The 23,680-nt window shown below is 42.2% G+C and overlaps 1 protein-coding gene across 4 annotated transcripts in view; it reads right to left on the bottom strand.

Annotated features, from left to right (window-relative positions):
* Positions 1-7,783: 7,783 nt before the first annotated feature.
* BICD2 (BICD cargo adaptor 2) overlaps positions 7,784-23,680 on the bottom strand; it is a 111,971-nt gene continuing 96,074 nt past the window's right edge. For 3 of the 4 annotated variants that reach the window (XM_042823447.1, XM_042823445.1, XM_042823446.1), the window contains 3 exons: positions 23,263-23,414; positions 13,100-13,310; positions 7,784-9,927 (listed from right to left, as the gene is read on the bottom strand). In XM_042823447.1, the coding sequence (XP_042679381.1) occupies positions 9,922-9,927; positions 13,100-13,310; positions 23,263-23,414 (369 nt within the window). In that variant the 3' untranslated portion in view covers positions 7,784-9,921. Of the gene's footprint in view, positions 13,311-23,262; positions 23,415-23,680 lie in introns of all 4 variants that reach the window. The other variant, XM_042823444.1, reaches the window with a different exon arrangement.

Below are 23,680 nucleotides of genomic sequence, written 5' to 3'. Positions count from 1 at the left end.
ACCCCGCAAAGAAGTTAAAGCCAAATCGTTTAAAACTGCTCTACTCTGACAAAAATCGTCGGAATGGTTAGTACAATATTTACAGAATTAATGCAAACATTTTTCTTTAAAAAATAGATTCCTTGACCCCTCAAGTGATTACTTAAGTTTTCATACAAAAACCACTCTTCAACCATCACGTATGAAAGTTTCACACCAGCCATCACCACTTGCTCTTCTGACAGACGTAGACCACGCGTTATCACAATCTCAGTGAAGTTTTGCCTTACTCTTTTGTGTAAATAAGCAGCCTCTTTCTTCAACCTCTTTGCAGACTGAACCACTCAAAAAAGAAAAGATGGCAGAATGAGGGCAAACCATTTAACGTAGGCCTTTCTTGTGCATTAAGCAAATTCTACTGAAAAGTCTCGGGGCCAATGCTCCCCCACATCTGCATGCACCTCCATATCTTACCACGATCCAGTAGTGATTAAATGTCTTCTTCTTCTTGCCTTCATACCTTAATGCTGCCCAGTGAAGCCTATGTTTTCATTCAGTCTTACCATAGAGAGGGGCTGGTTGGCGCTGGGAGCTGTTTTTACCAGATGGTAAAAGCATCTATCAGATTATTTCACTTATATGAAGAATGATAGTATCTAGAAAGGGACACCATGAATTCACGTCCAGCGCAGACCAGAGCCATCAGCCTGTTTCTTCATTACTTTTCAGACCAGTTGATCACGTTGGGAGCAGACACCGGCATGTCCTGTAGCCATTGAAAGAAGGGCAGAAAACATCCGTAACAAAGGAAATTGCTATTGAAGGCATAATAGGCAGGAGACAAAAGAGGAAACAAAGCGCCAAAGCAGGTCACACTGCGTAAGCACAGCTTCGCTATCTTTGAATGAGTGCATGGGATGGCCCTGAGCTGACAGGTGTGCCTTCCCAAGTGCTGAAGCAAGCTAGACAGAACTGGCAAGAAACAGCCAACGAGGAGATCAAAGATGCAGGAGTTCGTCATTGCTTTTCAACAGAAAGTTTTCGGGGTGGTGCGGAGCCCAGTGAACTTCTCCCATCAGTTCTAAATCTCCTGCTGATCAATTGCAAAGCAGGAGCAGGTTCCTGGTTCTCTGACTCCTAAAAATAGTGTGAGATCCCCACCTGTCATGGCATGACAGGGAAGACAGCCAAAGCATGACAGCCTCTATAAAACTGCACATTGAACTTCACTCTGCCTGCCATGCACGTGTGGCCATGCTGCCCATTAGGAAATGAGATTTGTGGTTTATTTCAGTAGTTCTTGCTTTGTTCCTTTCCTTACAACAAAGACTCAACATTTGCTGCAAGAGCCTGAGCAGTGCCGGCCTAACCATTGCCTTTCACAAAGACCCTGCACAACTGGCAATGCTGGGAAGCAGCAAGATGAAAACATGTAGAAGTGTTCTTTTATTTGCGACTGCCTCCACTAAACTGGCCACAGCCTGCTGCACTACCACGAGATCTTGGCCACGCTGCTTGGAAACAGTGCTATCAAACTCCTGATGGAGGAGAGGCCAAGAGGCAACGCAGGCTGAGCTCCTGCTGCATGAAGCCCGTTCAACCAGTGCGCAGCTGGAAGGAAATTACTTGTGCTGGCCCACCACCCATCCCTACAAGGGATGACAATTAGCAGGCAGGGCAGGCTCTCGGTCATGGCAGGTCCAGCACAAGCCCCAAATACTTGATTATGTGGCATAGTGACAGATGGCAAGTGCTCAAGAACCAAGCTGAGGGAATAAAAAAGTAGAAAAAAATCCCTTAGAACTTGTGGTTCCATTTATTGTCTATCATGTGATTCTTAGGGTAATCAGTTGCAGCAATGGTAACCATTCATAAAGCTTTATGTTCCAAACCTGCCAAACTTGTCAGAAGAGCAAGAAATACATTCAAGATGAGCTGTGAAAAGCCATGGGGAACACTGGCAAAGCTAAAGAGGGGAAGGAAGGAAGGGGAGTGGGAGGGAGGGAGGGGGAGAATTCTTGAGACAAAAGTCAAATCTGAGCGTGGAACAAACGGGATGATTTTCGCTTTGCCATCAGCGCACGTTTTCTCTGCAGGCAGCCAAGGAGAGCAGGCAGCCCGAGCGAGGAGCCGCTCTGTATCGCACTGCCATCTAGCGTTCTCTTCGCAGACCTTCTCCAAAACAACGCCGTTGCAAGAGATGGGATTTCCATGCTCAGGCACACTGAGCGTAGCCCTTTCACATTTTCTACCCGTTAGTGAAGAATGGAATTCTGTCACGTAGAGCTACAGCTCGATACAGGACTTTCAGAAATGATTTTAAATGCTTACCCTTAATCTGGAATTAAAGAGTTAATGAGAAAGAAATGACCCTTTATAAGGCTGTAGAGAACCAAAGAGAAGAAAAGAATTACTGTAGGACATGCAGTCCTTTCCCAGCAAGCTGCAGCGAACTTACTCAAGGTTTTCCTTTTGAAACACTGCAATGTTCTGCAGCCAAGACCTCAAAACCAGACGCTGGCACTACATTTAAGCATTGGCACTTGGACTTCTATGGGTGTTCTGTTGTTGTTTCCTCTATCCTAATACGTGGAAGAGAATTCTAGAAAGATGGGAAGAAGATTTATCTTCCCTACTTGGTCCCTCTGCCCCTCCTCTTAGACCACAGGCAGTGGTATTTCACAGAGCTGAGATTACGGAGACATTCCAAGCATTTAAGCAGCTCTTTAATTAAGCACAAGGGGGCTGGACTGGAAATGTGGTACTTAGAGCACCAATGCCACGTAGAAGAAAAACAGACAGACCTTCATTGGTGGACAGACTTGGTAGAGAATATGATTTAATAGGCAACTTTATATTGGCCAGACCCTCCACACATTCTGCACAAACCAGTAGGAATTTTAAGCCATCTGTCCAAACGTGTACCTTGATGTGCTGGGCACTGAGAACAGAACAGTATCACCAGTTGGCAGCGGGCAAGGAGCCGGCACTGCTGCCCGGCCTCCACCAGCTGGTGTCCCCAGGCAGGGACTCACGCTCCTTCCTGCTAGCCTTGAAGCTTCACCTTACTTAAACCAGTTTTAGACTGGTTCAGCCTGTTCCAGTATAAACTGCTGCACATCAGAATAGCTGTATTTTGGGTCAGGTATGTAGGAGAGGCCTTCAAGCAAACTCAGATCTCTTAATGCAACACTACAGGAACAAATGAAGTTTAAACCATGTTTGAAATCAACGTAACCTGGGGCTAGTCAAATTTATCCTCTTAAACTTGATGCTCACATTCAGAGAAGCATACCTGTATTTAATTTGACTCAGATATTAATTAGAAGTACTTTGATACCTTGCTTCAATAGAAAATCTATGAACTTCAATTGAAGACGACTGCTGCATCCTAGGAAACGTGCATGAAATATTCTGGACTTACACACACCAATATATTCCTTTCCTGCACTTTCTCATCTTACACTGTTCCTTCTTTCTGTAATCTCACGTGCCTTTTCCTATCCCAGTAGCTAATAAAGGCATGAGTCGAGCCCTTTAAGATAGAGAAGTGCACACTATGCAGTCTGTACTACCAGACTGCACTAATTTGCCAGCTGCTTTTTTGGAATTGAGCTGTTCTTAGGCTTTATGCCAAAAAATCCCTGCCCACAGCAGCTCCAGCTGCTCCAAGTTGCTCCGACAGCCCAATCTAATCCATTGCTGCCATTTTTTCCTAGCTGCCTCCTTCATATTCTTGCATACCTCCCTCTCCTTCTCCCCACCCCTACAAATACACTTCAGTTAGCCCACAAGGAGGTATTTGGGATAGGACCAGTGGCTGCTTTTGCTGCTGTTCTTCTGCCTCTGTGAAAGCAGCATCTCTTGTGCAAGAGATCTGTAGGAGGCCCCACCAATTCCTCTGAAGGCAGATGGAAGCTGCCTTCAGAGGAATTGGGGGGCCTCCTACAGGTGATGCAGAGATGTAAGAAGAAATATTCATTGTTCCTTTGCTGGGCAATGCTCTGCCAGGTCTTCTCAGAAGAGTTTTGATCCCCATAGACACAAAGAAGCAGCACGAGTGACAAGTCACTACTCCTCAGGAAACAATCTTTTAGGTTAAAATGAAGAGCTGAACTCACCTCAGGAAAGGAATCACAAAAGATCGAGAACACAGTGGCTTTAAAAGTGATTTTAAAAAAAGAAAACAAAGAAAAAAGGTTTGTGTTCTTATCATTTCCAATATCCAAACAGCTTCTGAGACTGGATTAGAAAGACAGAACACGAACATCCATCTTCAGCACTCAGCCATTCTCTGGGCTCTAACTGTAGTTCTGCAGCGGGGTGCTGATAATGATGGGGGGTTGTAAACATCACCAAGATCTTAACTGTGCATTTCACTGAGTCAGTGAAAGACATTTTGGAAAATGAAATACACTCGGGCTTCATCCATATAGCACCAAGGAAAAGCGATAAAAAATCAAAGATGCAAACCTTTTCTCTCTTCCCCTACTGCTCCAGTATTGATCCTACAACAGGAACTTAACAAAACCCCAAACTCTAAAGCCCACCCCTGGTGAGGAAAGTTCATGCATAGAGCCCCGCTGGCTGTGTCTGGGTCGAGGTCGAGCATGTCAGACCTGAAGGACAACGACATGGTCAGGGAAAACAGATGAAAGACAGACAGGGAGCTGGGGCTGAAACAGCTTTCTTCCAGCCTGGCCCTTACTGCCCACAAAATGCACTGCTTCACCTCCTGCTTGCCTGGGCAGCTGCTTCCTCCTCCCACACCGCCACACAGTCAGACACACTGACAGAACTGCGCACCAGGAGGAACCGGCCCAGTTCCCAGCTGGTTTTACAGATCAAGGCATTTGGAGACAGGAAAGAAACAGGAACTCCCAACTTCTTGCCCGCAGATCTGAAGCATGGCAAACCTGTGGCATGCAGGCTGCGCCAAGCGCTAAGCAAAGCAGCAGCAGCTGAGGCCACACAGTGACCTTCAGAGCCACCAGGTTCCTTGGCTCTGGCTGCTTCAGTCACGCTTGAACTCTGCTGTTTGATTCAAGTATTTGCACTAATTAAGAAGGTTCCCTAAGCATGAAAAGCATGCATAGGCTGGAGATAGAATTCCTAGCTATCAGCTATCTCTGTGGAGAGATGAAACCACAAGGAATTTGCCTTTACAAAACCTGACTATTGAGAGCCATTACTAAATAACCGCACAAACACTAGCTAAAATAAATGAATTCTTTCCCCATCCCAATACGGCCGAAGTTCAGGCTGTTCTTTAGATATAGAAAAACCTCCTGAAGATGCAGGTTCATCAGCCTCCACCCTGAGAGAGACTTCTGCCTTCTGAAGGAGAACGATTGCTACCTGGTGTCTCAATTGGAACTGGATGGGCTTTAAGGCACCTTCCAACCCAAACTGCTCTGTGATGCCATGAATAATTGTTCATTTGGGTACAACAAGATGCTAACATTCAACTTCTGCATCAAATACTCTTTATCCCTTCGTAAAGCCTTCAGCTGCACTAATTTGAGCTCTAGGGTAGAAGCCACACAGGGAAAAAACCAGTCACATCTGAGATGGTAGAAGCTGCCTGCTTACCCAATGTGATTTGGAGAACGGAAACAAACTGTCTTAGTCAGGAACAGACTCCTCACTAGAAATGACCATCATGCATTCATTCAGTGCAAGTGCATATAAAACTCTCAATGAATACATATATAAAGTTTTAAGTACTCTTTAAATTTTCAGCATAATCAGATTTACACTGCTCCAGCCTGGTGTTGGCTTTACATCAGAAGTAGTCTATTTTAATATCTATAACCAGACCCAGAATCTTTTTCTTCCTTAATCCCTATTTAATTGTATCTATAACATGTAAGTTTTGACATCTTACAGCCACTTCACTTGACAGCTGTCAAATCCGATGACTTAGGAGAAGCACGTCCCAGCGCCACAGGGTTGGATATGGCACGGTGATGCAGATTCCATGTATGAAATCAGGTCTCAGATTACCTTGGAGATCCATGCGTAGCACCTAAGGGAAAATAAGCCCCCTGTGCAGCTGCAGTAATTTCTTTTTGTGGAAATCTGCCTTTGCACTGAGAAGCAGCAATCTGTGTCCTCTACTGAAAGGACTGCAACACCCTTGGGAAAGTGAAAGGAAGAAGATGAAATCATCTTTGGAGTAGTTTGTACATGAATGTTTTTCCTAACAACTACTAAGGAATGTTTATCTGCTCAATACAGAACTGAAATTTACCAGATTTATTAGCTGCTTTGCTTGTTTTCAAGCTTACAGGACAGACCTTCACAGGTTTCCATTGTTTCCAATAGTACCTGGGCTGCAAAAATACCTTTACCTGGCACTGATCATCAATCTATATCATCAGCCTTTACAAACACACAAATGTAAATATATTTTTTAAAGTGTAACTTCTGTAAATGTTTGCAACTGCATTTTACCATTTATCCAGAGGGATCTCCAAAAGCATGCATGTCAGTTTGCCTTGCCCTCATCCCACAAAACAAGGAACATGGCGACTTGCGGGCTTGCTTCTCTTTATCTTTAGGTGCCTCAGTAGTTCTGAAAAGCTGCCCTGCTCCTCCTCCGGCAAGTTTGTAGCTTTGTTCAAGACTACAAGAAACAAGGATCCTACCCACTTACTGAATCCATGGCAAGCAAGGCAAGCATGGCAAGCATTAGAGCTGATAGATTCCCCCAAACTAAATACAGCAACATCTGTACTCTGGAATTTTGCTGGTGACCCACCCTCACAACTCAGCACCAGCAACATCCCCCTGCAGGCACTGAATTTTTTCTGCACAGAAAACAGACAAAGAAATTGCTGCTTTAATTTATAGCTTTTAAGCTGAATATTCTACTTCCATTGTTTTATTTTCCTATGAAAGCATTTTTAATTCTGCTGCTGCCTTAGTACTTAAACAGGTCTGTTCTTGTTCTTCTGTCACTTGCATGCATCCCTCAAATCAAACTGCAGGTACAGCTCCCACTATAGCAAAAGCAGAACTACACAACGAGGCCACACATCCCAGCAGATGTACTCTGCTGGTGGAACGCACCAACAATTCAGCAAGCTTGTTTGAGGTTTTGTTAGAAATTATGCCACTCTCGAGTTACACACTGTGATGATTAGCTGGTGTAATAAACCTGATTGCTACCAGTGATACAAGTAGAATAGCTTTAAGATTCCCACCTAGGAAAGTGAGAGTTCAATAGTATGAAACCATAGTTAATATTCCTGCGAGTCAGTACCAATTAATTGCTCCAGGGATATCCTACAGACACAGCAAACCTTAGCCATGCTCTCAGACTTCAAAGCTCCCTTCCCAGTTTTTTTGTTTGTGGTTGGTCGGATAATTCTACTGGCTGAACGTTTTCTTACTGTGTTTTGAAGAGCACACAAGCAATGAATGCATCATCTCAGGACCAGGAGCCAGCACAAGCACTGGCCCTACCCTTCCCACACTGGTGACAAACAAACGTGAGCCCTTTCCTCTGCTGCTGCCAGTGCTTGCCTTTGTTAATGGAACAGACTCAGCCCGTCTCCCTCAGAACCAATCCTGGAACACCGGTGAAGCTGTGCTGAGGATGCAGCTTCTGATGCAGCATCCTCAGATACGAGCACAAAGAACCAATTGTGCAGTCTTGCAGCAAACTTAGCTGTAAGTTCTCCATTTCTCTCAGGTAAGTGTATTCGTTTAGTTCCACTGTGAAAACAGCCTAGGAAAGCTGACAGATCAGCACGGTGCCTTCTCAAAAAGACAAGAAAGCAAAAAGCGCAAGCGGAAACGTGATTCCTTTTCTCTTTTATTGACACTGCCAATGTGACTACCTTTACGCAGGCAGATTGCTTTCCTACATTAACATTTTCGTATTAATTTGGAAGTAACATTTTTTCCCTCTATGCCTCCTAAGGTTATCCAATTAACACACAATGATACTTTCAAGAATCAGTTCCCACGTTGTCTCTTTAACAACCACTTTTTTCAGATCTGGGTAAAGGTTACTTGGCAAGAATACATGCATAGGACATTAAATGGAGACCAATCCACCACTAAAAGGTAATGCACATAGAACATAATACAGTACTTCGACATCATTTCAAATAAATACCCACATACAAATGTAGTAATTTTAAATGCAACAATATTTCTTATGAATCAATACTGTAACAGAAGATGGAAATATAAGTCCCCACATCTAGGAATAATAATGTTGTTCTTTGTGTTTTTTTTCCAGCAAACAGAAATCTTTTCCCTACTGTCAATATTATTTCAATTTGTACTTTTTTTGAGGAGGGGGAATTCCCCCCCAACAAGTACCAATTTAATCGTTCACATCAGCCTCAACAAACAGCACCCCAGAGGCAGGTACAGCTTGGTGATGCACTGCTCCGTTTCTGTTTCCTGAAATCACAACCATTAGGTACAACATGCAAGAGAAGTTACTCGTGTTCGTTGTTCACATTTGCAAACAATACTATGGTTAACTGCATCCACCACCACACGAAGCTAAATAACATCAATGCTCCCGATGCGTCCCCCGTACTGTCACACAAATGTGTTTCTACATCTTGCTCGTGTGTTTGCTAGGAGTCCGTTTGCTTCCCAAAGTGTACTCGGGTTCGTTTCGGTTTTGTTTTTCTCTCTTCCCTCTCTTCCCCTGAATTTGTAAGGATTTGCACGATGAAATATCATTGACTAACAGAATTTTTTACAATTCCTTGAACATAGCATCCAGCACAGTAAGTCTACCCATTAAAAATGTGCGACAGGGGAGTTCGCTTTGCACTTATTGCTCCACGTCTTCACTGAATTCCACAACAGCCACCCCGTTCCCTCCTGTATAGACGAAGCTGTCCTAAGGTTCTCCCTTCAAATGATTAAAGGCACTACTGGCAATAATTAATGACAGAAGGCGCTGATAGATAACACCCTATCATTGACAACTTTAGAATTTTTCTTTCTAAATGTACCATAATTTGGCACAATAAAAATGAAAAAGTAACAAAACAATTCCAATTTGGAATTTAACTGGTACAGTTGTATAAAATTCTGTTAATCAATAATACTTCAACTTCCTAAAACCCAGGAATTCTGGAATTTATAGGTAACACTACTTTTCTTATATTTTTCAAGTGCCTATTACTGTTTTAACCAGAGCAAAGTCAAGTTTTCTTCTTGTTACATTGAACTATTCCTAAGAATAATAATACAATATGAAAAAAACCCCAGAATTTGAATACCCTGGATTTCTTAATGAATATGGCAGTTAAAAAAAAAAAAAAAAAATCAGTAATTTAAACATATAAAGCTTAACATTTCATAATAATAAAAAGCTGCTGAAGCACAGCACACATATAGTTTAGCAGAGCTCCTGTTTTGTGTTGAAACTCTTTTCTAAACACATCTAGAGCCAAAAAAAAATAATCTCTGCCACATGCTGATGTAGAAATCAACCATCAGAAGTCGAAGTTGGAGAGGAACTACGAGCACAAACCACTGCATTTATATAAACTCTTCTACATAAGGAATTAAAGAAGCTAAAGAGAAATATCAAAATATCAAAAGTGCACAGGTTTAATGACCGGATGAACAATGAGCGCCTGCAATGAGATAAGAAATTCCCCCATCCAAACATTTCTAGTAGATCATAAACTAATGTGGTGATCGTTACATTTGAAGTAGGTTTCTTCAGCACTTGTAAGTTTTCTTACTGCAGCAGCACTTATAGGTAAAGCTTGTTTGTTTTATAGCTTGAGACATAAAAGGAAAGTTTCAGGTAGTACACAGGGAAAGGAGTTTTCAAAAGTTAGGATCGGGGCAGTGGTTTGCATTCTTTGTGCAATGGGCTACCACTTAGAACCACAATGAAAGAGGCTAAGAAATGCTGTTGCACTGTTGGAAAGGCCTTCTCCATGGACTATTCTACAGCTGAAAAATGGAAAAAAAAAATAGCATTAGAAAAAAAAAAAAAAAAACAGTGTTTAATTCTCATAGAACTGACAACTTAATACAACGTGCTGCAAAAGCTCCATAGCAGGTTAGTTGTTGAGGGAGTCTGTTAGCTTGCTGGGGTTGAAGCAGAGAATTTAGCTCAAAGATGCTTTCCAAGCTGATGAAACAGTGCTTTATGAGTTTAGCCTGGAAGCAATAGCTTTGCAGAAAGAAAGTTTCTTACAAGTACTGAATAAAGCTTTGCTGTTCAAGCACAAGTTAACAGCAATAAATGTGCAAGAAACACTTTCCAGAAACATGCAGGTCAGTGTGTCATGCAGGCCAATGCAGAGAGCATCATTCAGAAGAGCCTGCTTGCAGAGGTAGGTGACGGCTTAAGAAATTTTTCATGCTTTAGCCCAACCCATTGGAAGTGATATGAAAGACTTACAGCAAACATATATTTTAAGAAATGGTTAATCAGGAATTACAAGCCTCAATCTTAAACACAATCATTATCTAAAAATACAAACAGCAGGATCAAGTCACCTTTACCACCATGGCTCATTTCTTTTCTTTTTTTAAATTATAACAGACACTAGAAGAAGTTTAACCATGACTTCAACAAGCTCAAACAGCGGTGAGGTTTGCCTTTCAATTTATAGATCCACAGAAATGAAAGAAGGTAGAAATGGTAACTGGGACTACTGTGCTGATAGCAAAATTGTTCGTGCCTGGAACTGAAGAGCGTGAGCTAAGACCAGTAGTAATAGCCACCATAACATTGAAATCTTTATAGAAAGTTGCAGCTGATTTGAAAAAAAGCCTGACAATTAATTCAATTCGTTTCTCAAATTTACTTTTTTTGCCATCAGTATTTTGTGAAAGTACTGCAATCAGAGACGTGGTGAGAGATGTCTTACAGCTCCCTACCGTAGTGGAAGCAAACTTCCGTTTCTATTGCAGCACAGAAGGTGAGCACGCCGATGCCTCCTTTACCAAGTATTTTTAATTACACTTAATGCAGGAATGAGAAGAATAAAGGCCTTTTGGAAGATTGTGCAGCAAAGAAGAGAAAAGCAGGATTGAAAATTGTTAAAAAATGCCTTGCTTCTAAAATATCAAACCTGCTACTTAGCACTATTAAAGCTCAAATTCAGGAGAACTCAGTGTTTGCTAAAAAAAAAAAAGTAATATCAGATGCACAGGGCCTATTTTCTAAGTCCAGAATTGCTATTTGCAATAGCAGTGCTGTTTGAGCAGCATATCAGAATTACACAAACCAGAATTAACAAGCCTGGGTTTTCCCCCAGCTCTCAATCCTGGGAAATGCAATTCTGGCATTTGGCTGTGGCATCCTCGTGTTTCTCGGCTTCATAGCAAGTTTTCCACAGTTCCATTGGTTTGCAGTCTCATTGTATGGGACTTCACTGTTATTTTTTTTCCTTCTAGTATCCGGGAAGCCAAAATCCCAAGCGGTTTCCCCTCGCTGGGAAAACAAGCTGTGCTCCTTATTACCTTACATGAGTACTGTGATACCTCCTGACTACTATAGGCAGAGTGGCAATGCAGAGGAAGCAAGCTGCTGATCATCTATAAGAAATGGCAGTGCGATGAGGCGGTACCACAGCGGGAACATCAGAATGGCTTTATAGAACAGGACTACTGAGCAGACAGCTGTGCAGTCTCGCCTTGCTTTTAAGTACTACTATAGGCATACAAAATTATTTGAAGGAGTACAAAATGAACAGGGCTTTACATTAAAATGAAGTCTGAGGGTAGGCACTTGAAAACTGGTTTGAAGGGAAAAAAAAGCGTGCCTTATTGTGCTCCACAGATTTTCCACAATTTTAGAAACAACTTTTTCGCTCTTGATCTTCCATATAGGCACCAATTATGAAGTACACTTTTGTATTTTCAACCATTTTTAAATTAAGTGGCTAAAAAGGCCTCTTAGAAGTTCAACAGCAGACTAAAGTTTGTTTTTAAAGATTAATATGCATACTAAGCTACTTCATAAATATTTATTAGTGGGTGATCTGCTTCCATTTCCTGTGCCTATAATGTAGAGCCCTGTGGAACATGTTCTTGCATAAGGAATGCAACATCGTTTGTGTATTTAAAAAATGATCAGAGCTCTGAAGCATCATCCTGTTTGGATTAATACTGAAAGCTGAGAAAAACAATACTAGACCATAGTCTCATTACTTCTACACAGACACGTCGTGTGGCTACACTAATATACCAAACAGATTCCTCCCCAAGTGTGCTGCAAGGAGCATCAGGACACCATAGAGATCCTTCCAGGACACGGGACTTTTCCAGAGTATAATTTCAAGTGAAACTGCCCACCGGTAGGATCCCAATTCTCAAACTTTTAGCTTTTATACCAGATGGGGGTAAATATTGCATATTTTTAGTATAAATGTGCAAGTTTCATCTGGTTAACCCTCTGAAGTGAGGGAAGCAGAGTGTAAATAACATATCCTACCATGTATCTCCTAGCTTTTATGGCCTATAAAAGCTCTAGGACATTGGTAAGTGGTGATATAACTGCAAGTTCTTAGAATTTGCCCTAACAGGCAAATTATTTAATTTTGGTTCTAGTTTCAAAATGTTATCTGTTTTCAAGACATAACTCTAATTTGAACACTTGCTTTTCACCACTTCTAGCCTCAGCAGCAAGGGAGGTTTTCTGTTCACTTCTGTCTGTGAAAGCATTTATTAAAGTATGCTGCAACCCTGGAGAAAGGATCACATTTGTGCTATACAAACTACAATTAGTCACACCAGACAGAATATATCAGGTGTACTCTTAACACTTACCATAACCAGCAAAACCCACACAGGTTAATTGTGGAAAAAGCTACTTCCTTTCCACCATTAACTTGTTAATACCATCCCCGTACTTACGAATTAGTTACAGTTAAGACCACCATAATACAACTTGTATTACCTGGTTTAACAACTTACTAGTACAAGTCAACTCACCGCGACGTCAGATAGTGGGGATTTACGCTGACAGTTACAGCATAAAATAAGATGCATAATACGGTTTTTCTACACACCTCTCCTAGTCACAATAGATTTTATATTTTTCACTACAAAACACCTGGTTATTAAGGACAGATCCTTCAGGCCTGTCTCCACAAGAGCGAACATGACTTACAGTAGGGTTACTGCTCTTGGCTTTGGAAGCAGATTTTGTGCGCACCCTTTTGGACTGCTCGTGGTCCAGCTCCAGGTGCTCCAGGCGCTGGGTCAGTGCCAGTTTCTGCTGGATTGCCATCCGAAGCAAGGAGTTCAGAGTCTTCTTCTCATCTTCAGCTGCCGCGAGCTGCCGCTGCATTTCATCCAGCTGTGTGACGTATTCGTCACATCTGCAATGAAATACATCAACCTTTAGCAATCCCGTTTCCATCCACACAGCATGAATCCCTCGTGCCTGGCAGATATCAGCACAGTCTTATAATCTTGTGGTTGCTTGCATACAGCTTTAAACAGGAACTCTGGTCAACTTGTGGAAATCACAACTACCTTCAGTGGGGTCCTTACAGTCCCACGCTCAGCACTTACATTCACGCCTTTCAGGGCAGCACAACGAAGGGTGCCCCTGGATAACTGAAGCCTGGTGTGAAAGAACTCCTGTATAAGATGTGCAGGATGTCCTACAGCCCATCAGCCCGACACAGTGCACACACATAATGCCATCAATTTACTTTTGTCTCCACTTACACAGAGACCACATCCATTTTAACTTTCAGGCAGCAAAGGGAGTCAGAGGGGAGCAGTAGGAGTGCTGTAATATGGCCATTACCAGAGCGCTTACTGATGCTGTTCAAAGAGCCCCTGTGCTCACAGGCTGTTAAGACACCCAGGGACTACACCCAATGGAGACTGAACAGCACTGTTATAAAGATGCATCTTTAATAATTTTAGTTTAATCTACTCTGTCTCCTGATGTGAAACTATGATTAGTATTTTATTACTGCTTTTTCTACAGCAATTTGCTTTTATATGATAGCTTTCACCACCAAAATTAATTTTGAACCAATTAAACAACAGAACTGGGTGTTACTAGGAGCCCTTTAGGGGAGGCCATACGGATGCCTGCTTGGAAACTACTGAGCTAGCATGGTGCACCACAGTTTAAAAGTGTCTATCTTTACATGTACATAAATGCACATTTACTGCACACAGAAGAATTATAAATATGGGTAGCAAGAGAATAATCATAGGCACCAGCTGGAATTTACAATGGCCACATCTGTAAAACACAACTACTTCATAAAAGCAATAATGTCTGCAAAGAAGTTCCTTTTAATGCCAAAATGGAAAAGCCCCTGAGGTTACGGGACATTTACCATCATTAAACAACATAAAGAAGACTGGGAAAAAAAAAAAAACAACACCCACACTGAATAAAACCACATTCACATGCAGATTTGTCAGCTGTGCTTATACAATGAAGTCCCCCATTCTGTTCTCCCTGACTTCAAGCTGCAGGATTAGGCCTTATCCTTAACCATTTTTTTCTTGGGAAGAGAACAAGGGAAAGGAAAAAAACCTGAATTTTATTTTGGAACACATATGGAGATTATACAGTAACCCAGAAACGTTTATGTAAAACCTGCACACTGCAATGTAGCTTAGCCTAGCAGAAGGATGTGAGTTTAGGGCTGCTGTGTGCAGGAACCTCCACACAAATCTCTGCATGCTGCTGAACCACTGTAGAAACCCTATGTGAGTTAATGGTGAGCACAGCAAAACCAAAACAACAAAGCAGTAACAAAAAAACAGGAACCCTAAACGTGCTACAATCCTATTGCTTGTTGTTTCCTCTTCAGATTTAGAGGGACATCACAAGGCAAAACAAGTCTATGCACCTCTGTGAGTACAAGCAGAGAGGAAGACATGTAGGAATAGCCCTGGGAAGACTGAGGAGAGGAAAAATAAGTCTTGCAGCCATACCAGCCCTCCCTGCTCTCTTATGGAGGTGGCACCTGGCACCAGCTTCAAATGAGGCCAGGGCTGCAGGAAGGCATGGCTCATAACATCACTGCTCACACTATGCCCTATTGCTCTAGTTTGTTAGAAGTGCATTTCTTTCATCTGCAGGTTGGAACAAGATGCAGACTAAAGACAGAAGGCTGAGGGCTGTTGGGTTTCCCTCCAGTTTTTACATGCTCTTGTGACATTCTAGGTAAGAAGTGCCTGGTCACTTGTGCCAAACCTGATAGCATGGACGGGCACCTGAAGTCATAAAGTAGCTGGTGTGTGAGCTGAGCTAGAATTAAAGCCATGAATTTGTCTCCAGAAACTTACTGTAGCAAGTCACTACCTCGACACACTTTATGTAGTGCAAAGGTTCAAAATCTCCAATGATTGCCTCAAAAAATGAGGCATACAGGACATAAAATGCCTCCACTGCTTTTTTCCATACAACTCTATGAAGGCAGCTTTTCCTTCCTGAGCAACAAAAGGGAGTGCTATCAGTAGCATACAAACAGCTGCAATTTTTACAATACCTGAATAACTGTTGCTTTGTGTGCGGGAGGACATGGGACAGGCAGGAAGTCTAACTACTGTGCTGCACACCTTTGTGCACCCTGAATCTGTTTTCCTGATCTTTAAGTGAGTTGAAACAATACAGCCTCGAAAGCAAACCTTATCCTGGTGTAAGCATGGTTGCCCTCAGTCAGGGGAACAATCCATAATGCAAAACACTGCAACAGTTCCTTTGAACCAAACAGGTGAGGACTGAAAATTGGATGGGAGAGCAGATGCAGTGTGTGCAGGTGGACCGGGATGTGCCCTACTTCTGCTGCTCACCCACTCCCCATTTCACTTCCTCACATAAGAAGTTAGCTTCCCCAGGCACTGCAGCACAACAGCCTTCCGAGCTGCTTTACTCAGAGCAGAGCTACCCATGGTAGCAGCAGCCACTACAGCGTGCTTCTGTGGTACTTGTAGCTGTATTTCTGCTTTGCAGATGTAACAATAAAATATCTTTCCTTTTCACAATCCCATGTGCCATGTGCTCAGCTACTTCCCAGCTGTAGAGTGAATGCAAAATCATTAGAAGATCAGAACACAAAGTACCTTTGTTTAAAAAACACTTTTGAAAATATAATTGAGCTCTCATGCTTTAAAGAACATGAATTGAGCATAAGGCTGTTGTGCTGTGTTGTGAACACGTCCACATTTTTAAGTGAATACTGAAGAGAATCTTTTGATGTTGCCTATTTTCTTGGGATTGATAATTAGAACAACAGAACAAAGAGCTCAAGGAAATACCTACTCGATTCTGAAGACCACCACCAACAAGAACAAATATCCACACAGTCGAACATTAAATATTGTGATGGGAAAAAGCAAAATCCTCTAAAACTGTTCAATGTCAAATTTTTGACAAATATAACGAGTCGGTTCATTTTCAAAAGCTGCAAATCACTACCTCTGACAAGTGCCATAACATTCCTACATATTATTTTCTTTAAACTTCAGCATGTACCACACTTAGTACCATTTATAGCTGAACTCACTACTGACTCAAGATCTTTCTGCAAATAAGTGACGTAACCAAAGGCACCTGGATATAATTAAACTTCTCCCCCCTCCTCTGCAGTCAGCATGAGGCCCATAACACCATTTCCAAGAAAGCAAGACTGAGGTGTGACTGAAGGAGGCTTCCAGAGCATCGACTGCTCTCACTTCTACATGGAGAGATTATGCTGTCAGCCTACATAAGAAATGGCACAGAAGATTTAAACTCCCTATGTGTTAGTAGAGCAGCAGTTAAAATGACATGTAAATGAACAGCGAGTGAGTTCAGCTGTAAGGGGTATTAGCCACCTGCTCCCAAACCGATTCTTTATGTTAGAAATTAATATTAAAGACAGAATTTTAACACCCTCTTTCTTTCACCTTCCCCCTCCAAAGGCAACCTTCTGCTCTGTTTTGCAGATGAGCTCCATGGATACCGCGTGGACCAGGACCGAGGACAAGGTTTACAGTTTATACTATTTAGATTGTTAACTGCAAGGCCAAGGTTTAAATAAAGACTTCCCAGGAGCTCACCACAAAAAGACAGAAAACTGAGGGTTGTCACTATATAATGGACAACAGAAAACAGCCAAACCTGAGCATTATAGAATTATCAAGATTGAAAAAGACTGCTAAGATCATCCATCCCAACCTTCAACCCATTACACCACCATACCCACCAAACCAAGCCTTCAGGAACTACCAATCATAACCACCCCAGCTAGCTACTGAAGCTGTCCGCCCCAGAGGAACTCACACTGCGTAGGGATTTGCATATCCATTAAAAAAATATGTTTGTTTCTAGAAAAAGTTTTTAAAGCATCATTATTAAAAAAAACTCTACATAAGCCTGTTCCAGGCAAGCAAGCTCATTGCACACACCAGTCCCAATTCAGCTACACAGAAAATTCACCCAGCTCCAACTGCAGGACCCTGGCCCTCTGCTAGGTCAGCATCTGAACGACTCTGGGAAGCAAAGTAAGCCCAGCTCTTGCTTCATGTGCACAGCTGTACTGCACAGACTCAAATAAAGCATGAATGCTGATGAAGGCAGAAGAACGAACACCTTGGGGTTGGCCAGCTTAAGGCTCTATGTAAGGTACAAGTAGGTCTGGTGAAACTGTACTCATTGTAAATTCCTCATTGGCAATTCCTTCCTCAACGCCTTGCATTAAAAACTCATCTGAGCTGTGCACTGAAAAGAATAAATCTATAGCCTTTATACGTGTGCATCACTGACATCTGCACTGTAAACAGAGTATAATTTATAACCAGCTACAGTTTTCTAAAATGCTTACAATCAGCCATGTGTAATCAATGTTCATTAGTAAAAGCTACTAAAGGAAGTAATCAAACCATAAATCTCTTATAATTTGAAACATGTGGGAAGGATTGTGTCCTGCACTCCTGCACAGAGGGGGAACAGTCAGCCCCACACAGCTGGGTACTGCTCTGAACTTCACTGATAAAAACTCTCAAGGACAGACCATAAACTTTTACGGCAAATTCCCTCTTCTAGAATTCAAAAGAAAACTTTTTTTTTCTTTTCGTTTTTTGTTTAGACCTATTTTAGAAGACAAAACTAACGATCTTATGCCACTAGACCAGAAGCAATTTCTAAGCTATCACCCAGGCAGGACTTTTTTCCCAAGTCCTCACTGAAAGGGGGGAGCAGAAGATGAAGACCTAATCCTGAACTCTCCATTCCTATCAACGCTATGCAAAAAGCCAAACAACTACGTGGCTACTAGACTACAGATCCAAATAGCTGCTGCCGTGGTATTTCCATATAAGGTATTTTCAAGTACCCCACTTCATAATTTGATTAAAAACAAAGGGCAGACAGGCTGCGTGCCAAGAGCTGGCATCATCCTTACCTACAGCACAGGGACATCTCCTGCGTTCTGCTCTCCTCAACATTCAGCATAACTGGGCTTCAAACTAAGCACCAGGAACTCGTGGGGTGGACACAGTTACTTTGAAAGATATCTGAGAGAAGACTGAACTCATTGCTGCAACCCAGCTCCGGGGTTTATCTACAAGGAACACCTTCACCAAGGCTGAGTGCTGACATATCCAGCATTACTTGCATTAGGCATTTTAATTGTCATACTGTGTAGAGTCTAGAGTTAGTGTTACAGTTACATTAGTGTTATAAACATGGCTATTAAGAATAGTTCTGCTGCAAAAGACCTACGAGGATCATCCACTCCAACTGCCTGCCCCCTTCAGAGCTAACCAGAAGTTGAGTCATTCTGTTAAGGGCATTATCCATTATCCAAATGCCTTTGAATAATGACAGGCAGGCACAGGGCATCAACCACTGTCTGTAAGATATTACTTATGTCTTCTTCTGTGGGTAACACGGCTGAATGCTTGGGTCCTGCCCTTATGTCGCAGCCCAGACTTTCCAGTCATCCTTCATCAGCTCCAGGTTGAGCAGCAGGAACAGGACACAGATTCTTACTCCTGTCTGGAATCCCACTCTGGAAATTTTCAAAGTCCCATTTTCAGTGTCTGGTTCCTCTGAGATTTTATCCTACAGGGTATTTTTAGACAAGCTCAATATTTTACTGTGTGGAGTCCAGCTACATTTAGCTATATTCTCAGTCCTGTGAGCACTGCGCTGCTATCTGCATGAATTTAAGCTCCTTTATATTCTGCAGCCCCTTGATGATCAAGAACATGGGAATACTTTCCCAAATACTTTGGAGACTCAGAAAAAACAATCTGACAGTTTATTCATTTAAAAAACTCTCCATTAACAAAGAGCAGCTAGTTTCTTGTAGCCATGGCTTTGCTTCTTCACCACATTCACTAGCTTGCAATTTTCATCTCATATTACATCCTGTCACTTTTTCCAGTACATTCTAACATTTGCCACTTGTTCCTCATTGCTGACTTGTTGCCAAGCTTGTCTCTCCTTCTATTTACTGTTTATGAAAACAGTGGGGCATGGGGATAGCCATTAGTTACATCTGGGCACATTTGTTCTCTGCTTGTAAAAACCTCTGGCTTCTGCAGGATTTCTCAGTGTTCTATCTTTATTTCAGAGGAACGAGAACTGCCTGTTCTCTTATTGTCCTTGATTGTTCTCAGCCTCTGGAAAAGAAACAGAAAACGTGAATAGCAAACTGCAGAATCCTGTCTTTTTGCAGAGGGACGAAGATCACAGAATCACAAGGGTTGGACCTCTGAGGTCATCAAGTCCAACCTCCCTGCTAAAGCAGGTTCAGTCAGAGTTCTCCTCTACCATCAAGGAATAGATCTAGGAACTTCAGTAAGGACTCAGCCAGTGCCCTCTGATGTTTATTCTACATTCTGATTGATAGTTCCTGGGAAGTGGCAGTCTGTCTGTTGACTTTAGAGACAGCCTTGAAAACTCACTTTGGCACAATCTAGTTTTTATATGATTAATAGTACTGAGATGAACCTCACCCTTACAGGGATCAGAAAGACAGCCATAATTTATTTTGTGTGAAGAGTTTTAAGAAACATTGGGAAATATTCTTCCAAACAGCTGCTTCAGATAACAGGTAAAGTGCAGGAACCAGGTGGCATCCATAAAAGAGAAAGACGTACCTATGCATACCTCGTAATGAAGCTGAAGGCTGCGCCCTAATGAACCCTCACACCCTAACATGCATCAGGCCTTGCTGTTGATTTATATTTTGCACCACTGAGGACTCCTGTTAGCAAGTGCAAACCTATTCAAGAAAGTAAAGCAAAAAAAAAAAGTTCAACTTCTCTTCGAGTTTTTAACAAAGTAATTAGCGCATCTTTTTTTTTCCTGGAGAATTTAGTAGCAAAATACCAAATTATTTGATTGCAATACAGCACTGCAAGAGCTGTTACAGTCTCATTAAGCAGGTAAATTCCATTTCCAGCTCTATCAGGCAGATTCGAAACCAGCCCCCAGTGCTTTCAGCCCATTTGTACATACAACAGGGAGAGGTGTGCTGATTAAGAAAATCTGGACTTCTGCAGCAGAGCTACTGAATGCACTTCCATAGTACACTGTGCATATCTTGATTTATTCCTTTGTGTGACAGCTTAATTTTAGGCTTCCGGTGTTGTCTAGAATGCCCCAACAGTCTCTCAATAGCTCCTTTAATGCTGGAAGCTATTAATCTGTGTTTTGCAAGCCTTCCTTTGTCTCCAGCCTCAAGTCTTACTGCATTTTTATTACTTATTAAAAATAGCTGGCAGCACTGTCACATTAGTAGGATTACTCTAGTTTAAAAAGGAAATTAGGTCAGTTATTCTATTCACGCTCAATCTTCAACTCACATCATTGTTACAGTTCTCTTGCATCCTACAAAATGGTCAGTTTCCTGTGGAAAATACAGATGCATGCAGCTGTCTGCTTCACCCCACAGTCAAACACAAAGCACTGAAATGAGTATGGTGGGGCAAGGGACCCACCATTTGTTACTCATCTCTGCTGATAGGAACCTCTTGGCCAGAGCAGGAACGAGACTGACAGTGCTTAATAGATGCTCCATTAGCTGTTGGCAATGGCAGAGAAATAAACTGGGCTGTTAATACTTTACATTTTAGGTGCTCTTTAAATACCAACTTCAAAAACTGTTTTGGAGTCACCTTTGCCCAAGCACCTCGGAATACCCCTTCCCTACCTCACCTGAAATAAGGGCTCATATGCAACAGCCACTGCAGGGAAACGCTCACAGCCAGCCATCAGGCTACTAAACCTCCCTGACCAGAGGTCAAGGAGAAAAGGAGTGACAGTGCCCCACGCAGCAGTAAGTCTTGAAAGCTACTGAAACACCAGGCATGCAGCAGGCAATCAGCAGCTCCTACGCTCTCTGCAACAGGCTGGAGGCAGAGTACAAAGGCCCAGCTGAAGTGACCAGCAGCACAAGTGCTCACAAGACGAAAGGTCAGTGGAAGAGGTCTCTACTCCTTCCATCCTCAGCTTTTTGAGTCCTGATTTGCTCTTGGCCTCTGATTGCTTTCACTACAGTTGCCATGTAGAACAGAAGATCAGAAATGCTAACTGTTCATTTAGGCAGGGGAGTCGGCCATGCATTCCCAGACAGTGCCTTTAATCACACACAGCTCCCTGCAATAACTCTGGCACTGAGCTCTTCAGTCTCTCACTTTAATAAGAACTTCTATTCTGCCTTCCTCATGCCACGGAACCCTTTTCAGTACAAGGACAAAATCGACCTCTAGGTGACAGCACACTGAAACAAGGCAGGGAAAGAATGATTCCTCTCCTAGTTCTCTGACAATACATCCTCTCCAAACCACACTCACACTAACCCACTGAGGCAGCACAATTAACATGTAGGAAAACATAGGCAGCTAGCTGTCTGCATCTAGGAAAAATAACTGAAAGCCAGTAGCGTATTTTTTCCTTTCCTCTCAGCTTCAAGCTATCTACAGTTAACAAAGTGATTGCAAGTTCTGCATATTAGATCACAGTCCAGAAAAGGAGAGCAGGACAAATGCATGCTGTGCAGGGTTCTGCTTTCTCCAGCATAATGAGGTGCCACAACTCCATCTTCAGCTTCCTTAGTTTACATTTTGCCTTTCCATGCTTACTCATACACACAGATATTGCTGAGGAAGACTGAATCACCAGGAAGCCTGTGGTCACTAAAGGGAAATTCATGCTGCTGCAGATCCACCTCCATAAAAAAAGATATGGAAAAGACTCAGGAATCGTTGCAAACATCCTTGTGGTTCCCTATCGTGGTACTTTTTAGCAGATGATAGAAAATGTTATACATTTAAAAATGTATATACACACATGCACACACTAAGAGAATGCAGAGAATCACACAGCACATTCAGACTGTCCCATTCCTTTGGGTTATCTTAATAGCAAGTGTCTAGGTTAATTCACCAGCAGCTCTCTTCTCTCCACCTCCTTCCGGCAGCGTTGTTACATACAAGCACAGGAGCATTGTTAGGGATGTCCCTGTGAACGTCACTAAGCTGGGACAGACAACTTCTAGATGAAGGTTTTTCTTTATTTCTCGTTGTTTTTTTGTTGTTTCCTTTTTGTTTGTTTGCTTTGGTTTGGTTTCCGGGATTCTCTGCACACAGGAGGCAACTGCACATTCCTTAGCTGTGAGAGCTGCATTCTGTAATAAGGTTGCTACTTCAACGTTTCTCAAAGAGAAACATGTCAATTTTTAAAGAAATCAATGGCAGTAGCAGTGAGCAACACATAAGTCAAAATGAATTTCTCACTTGTACAGCGCATGATGCGTCAGCAAGTATGTACTATCTGCTAACACCACAGAGCACAACTAAGGAGCAGAAGCAAGTTCTGATGACCCTGTTGAGTTCACATTGGTAAATGAAATGAAAGATGCCAACTGCAGATCAGGCAACCTAACAATGTACGTTTGTGTTTGCCAGCATCTTTGTTTGTTTGTTTTTCTTAATTGCTCCAGGTCAAGCAGAGTGAAATCTTCATTGAATAAGAAGCACTTATTTAGCATTGATAAATGTCAGTCCTCAGCTTTAAGGACTTCAAGAACCAGGGATAATGGTCAATAGGGACAATAACTCAAATTATTTAAATAACCCCACATCGAACTCCTGTTTTGTAGCAGCATACTATAATCCTAACATTTTCCTCATCAACAAGAACACACTGCAGACAAACACTGTGAGCAATGAATGTGGAAAAGGACACGCCACCCGACCACTTACTGCATGGGCAGCTTTGCTGCTTGTGGCCAGGATGCTCAGCTGCTCCCCCACACAAGCAACGAATGACATATTTTGCAGAGTTCAGATATTCTTTACCTTGTAGCAAACATTGCTCTCAGGGAAGAAAAGGTAGCAGCATCTTCTTTCAAAGCCTTCAGCTCATTTCGCAGCTTCATCATCGTCTCTGTAACCATAGCTTTCTCATTTTCATACTTGCTTTTTAGGTTGGCAAGAGCTACCTCTGCAGTCTATCATTTACCAAGAAGAACAGAAACATAGCAGTTAATGGAACACTTCACCCCTTCACATAATTAAGCATTTACTTAGTATTGGGATGTTAAACTTCTGGTCAACGTCTCTTGAACAGATTAAACAAAATTTCATCTTTGAGCACTGGAAACAGATGGGATATAGGGGGGACTCCTGCTCCCACCAACATGCATCAGCACCTAGGAAGTTACGCAGTATACATTTAGTAATGCCTAGCTTTAACTACTGAAATGAAAGTAGGCAT

The sequence above is a fragment of the Centrocercus urophasianus genome, unplaced genomic scaffold (genome assembly GCF_019232065.1).
Source record: "Centrocercus urophasianus isolate 14NV4802_14NV808 unplaced genomic scaffold, USGS_Curo_1.0 seq_22, whole genome shotgun sequence".
NCBI lineage: Eukaryota > Metazoa > Chordata > Aves > Galliformes > Phasianidae > Centrocercus > Centrocercus urophasianus.
This window is presented reverse-complemented; position numbering and strand designations above follow the sequence as displayed.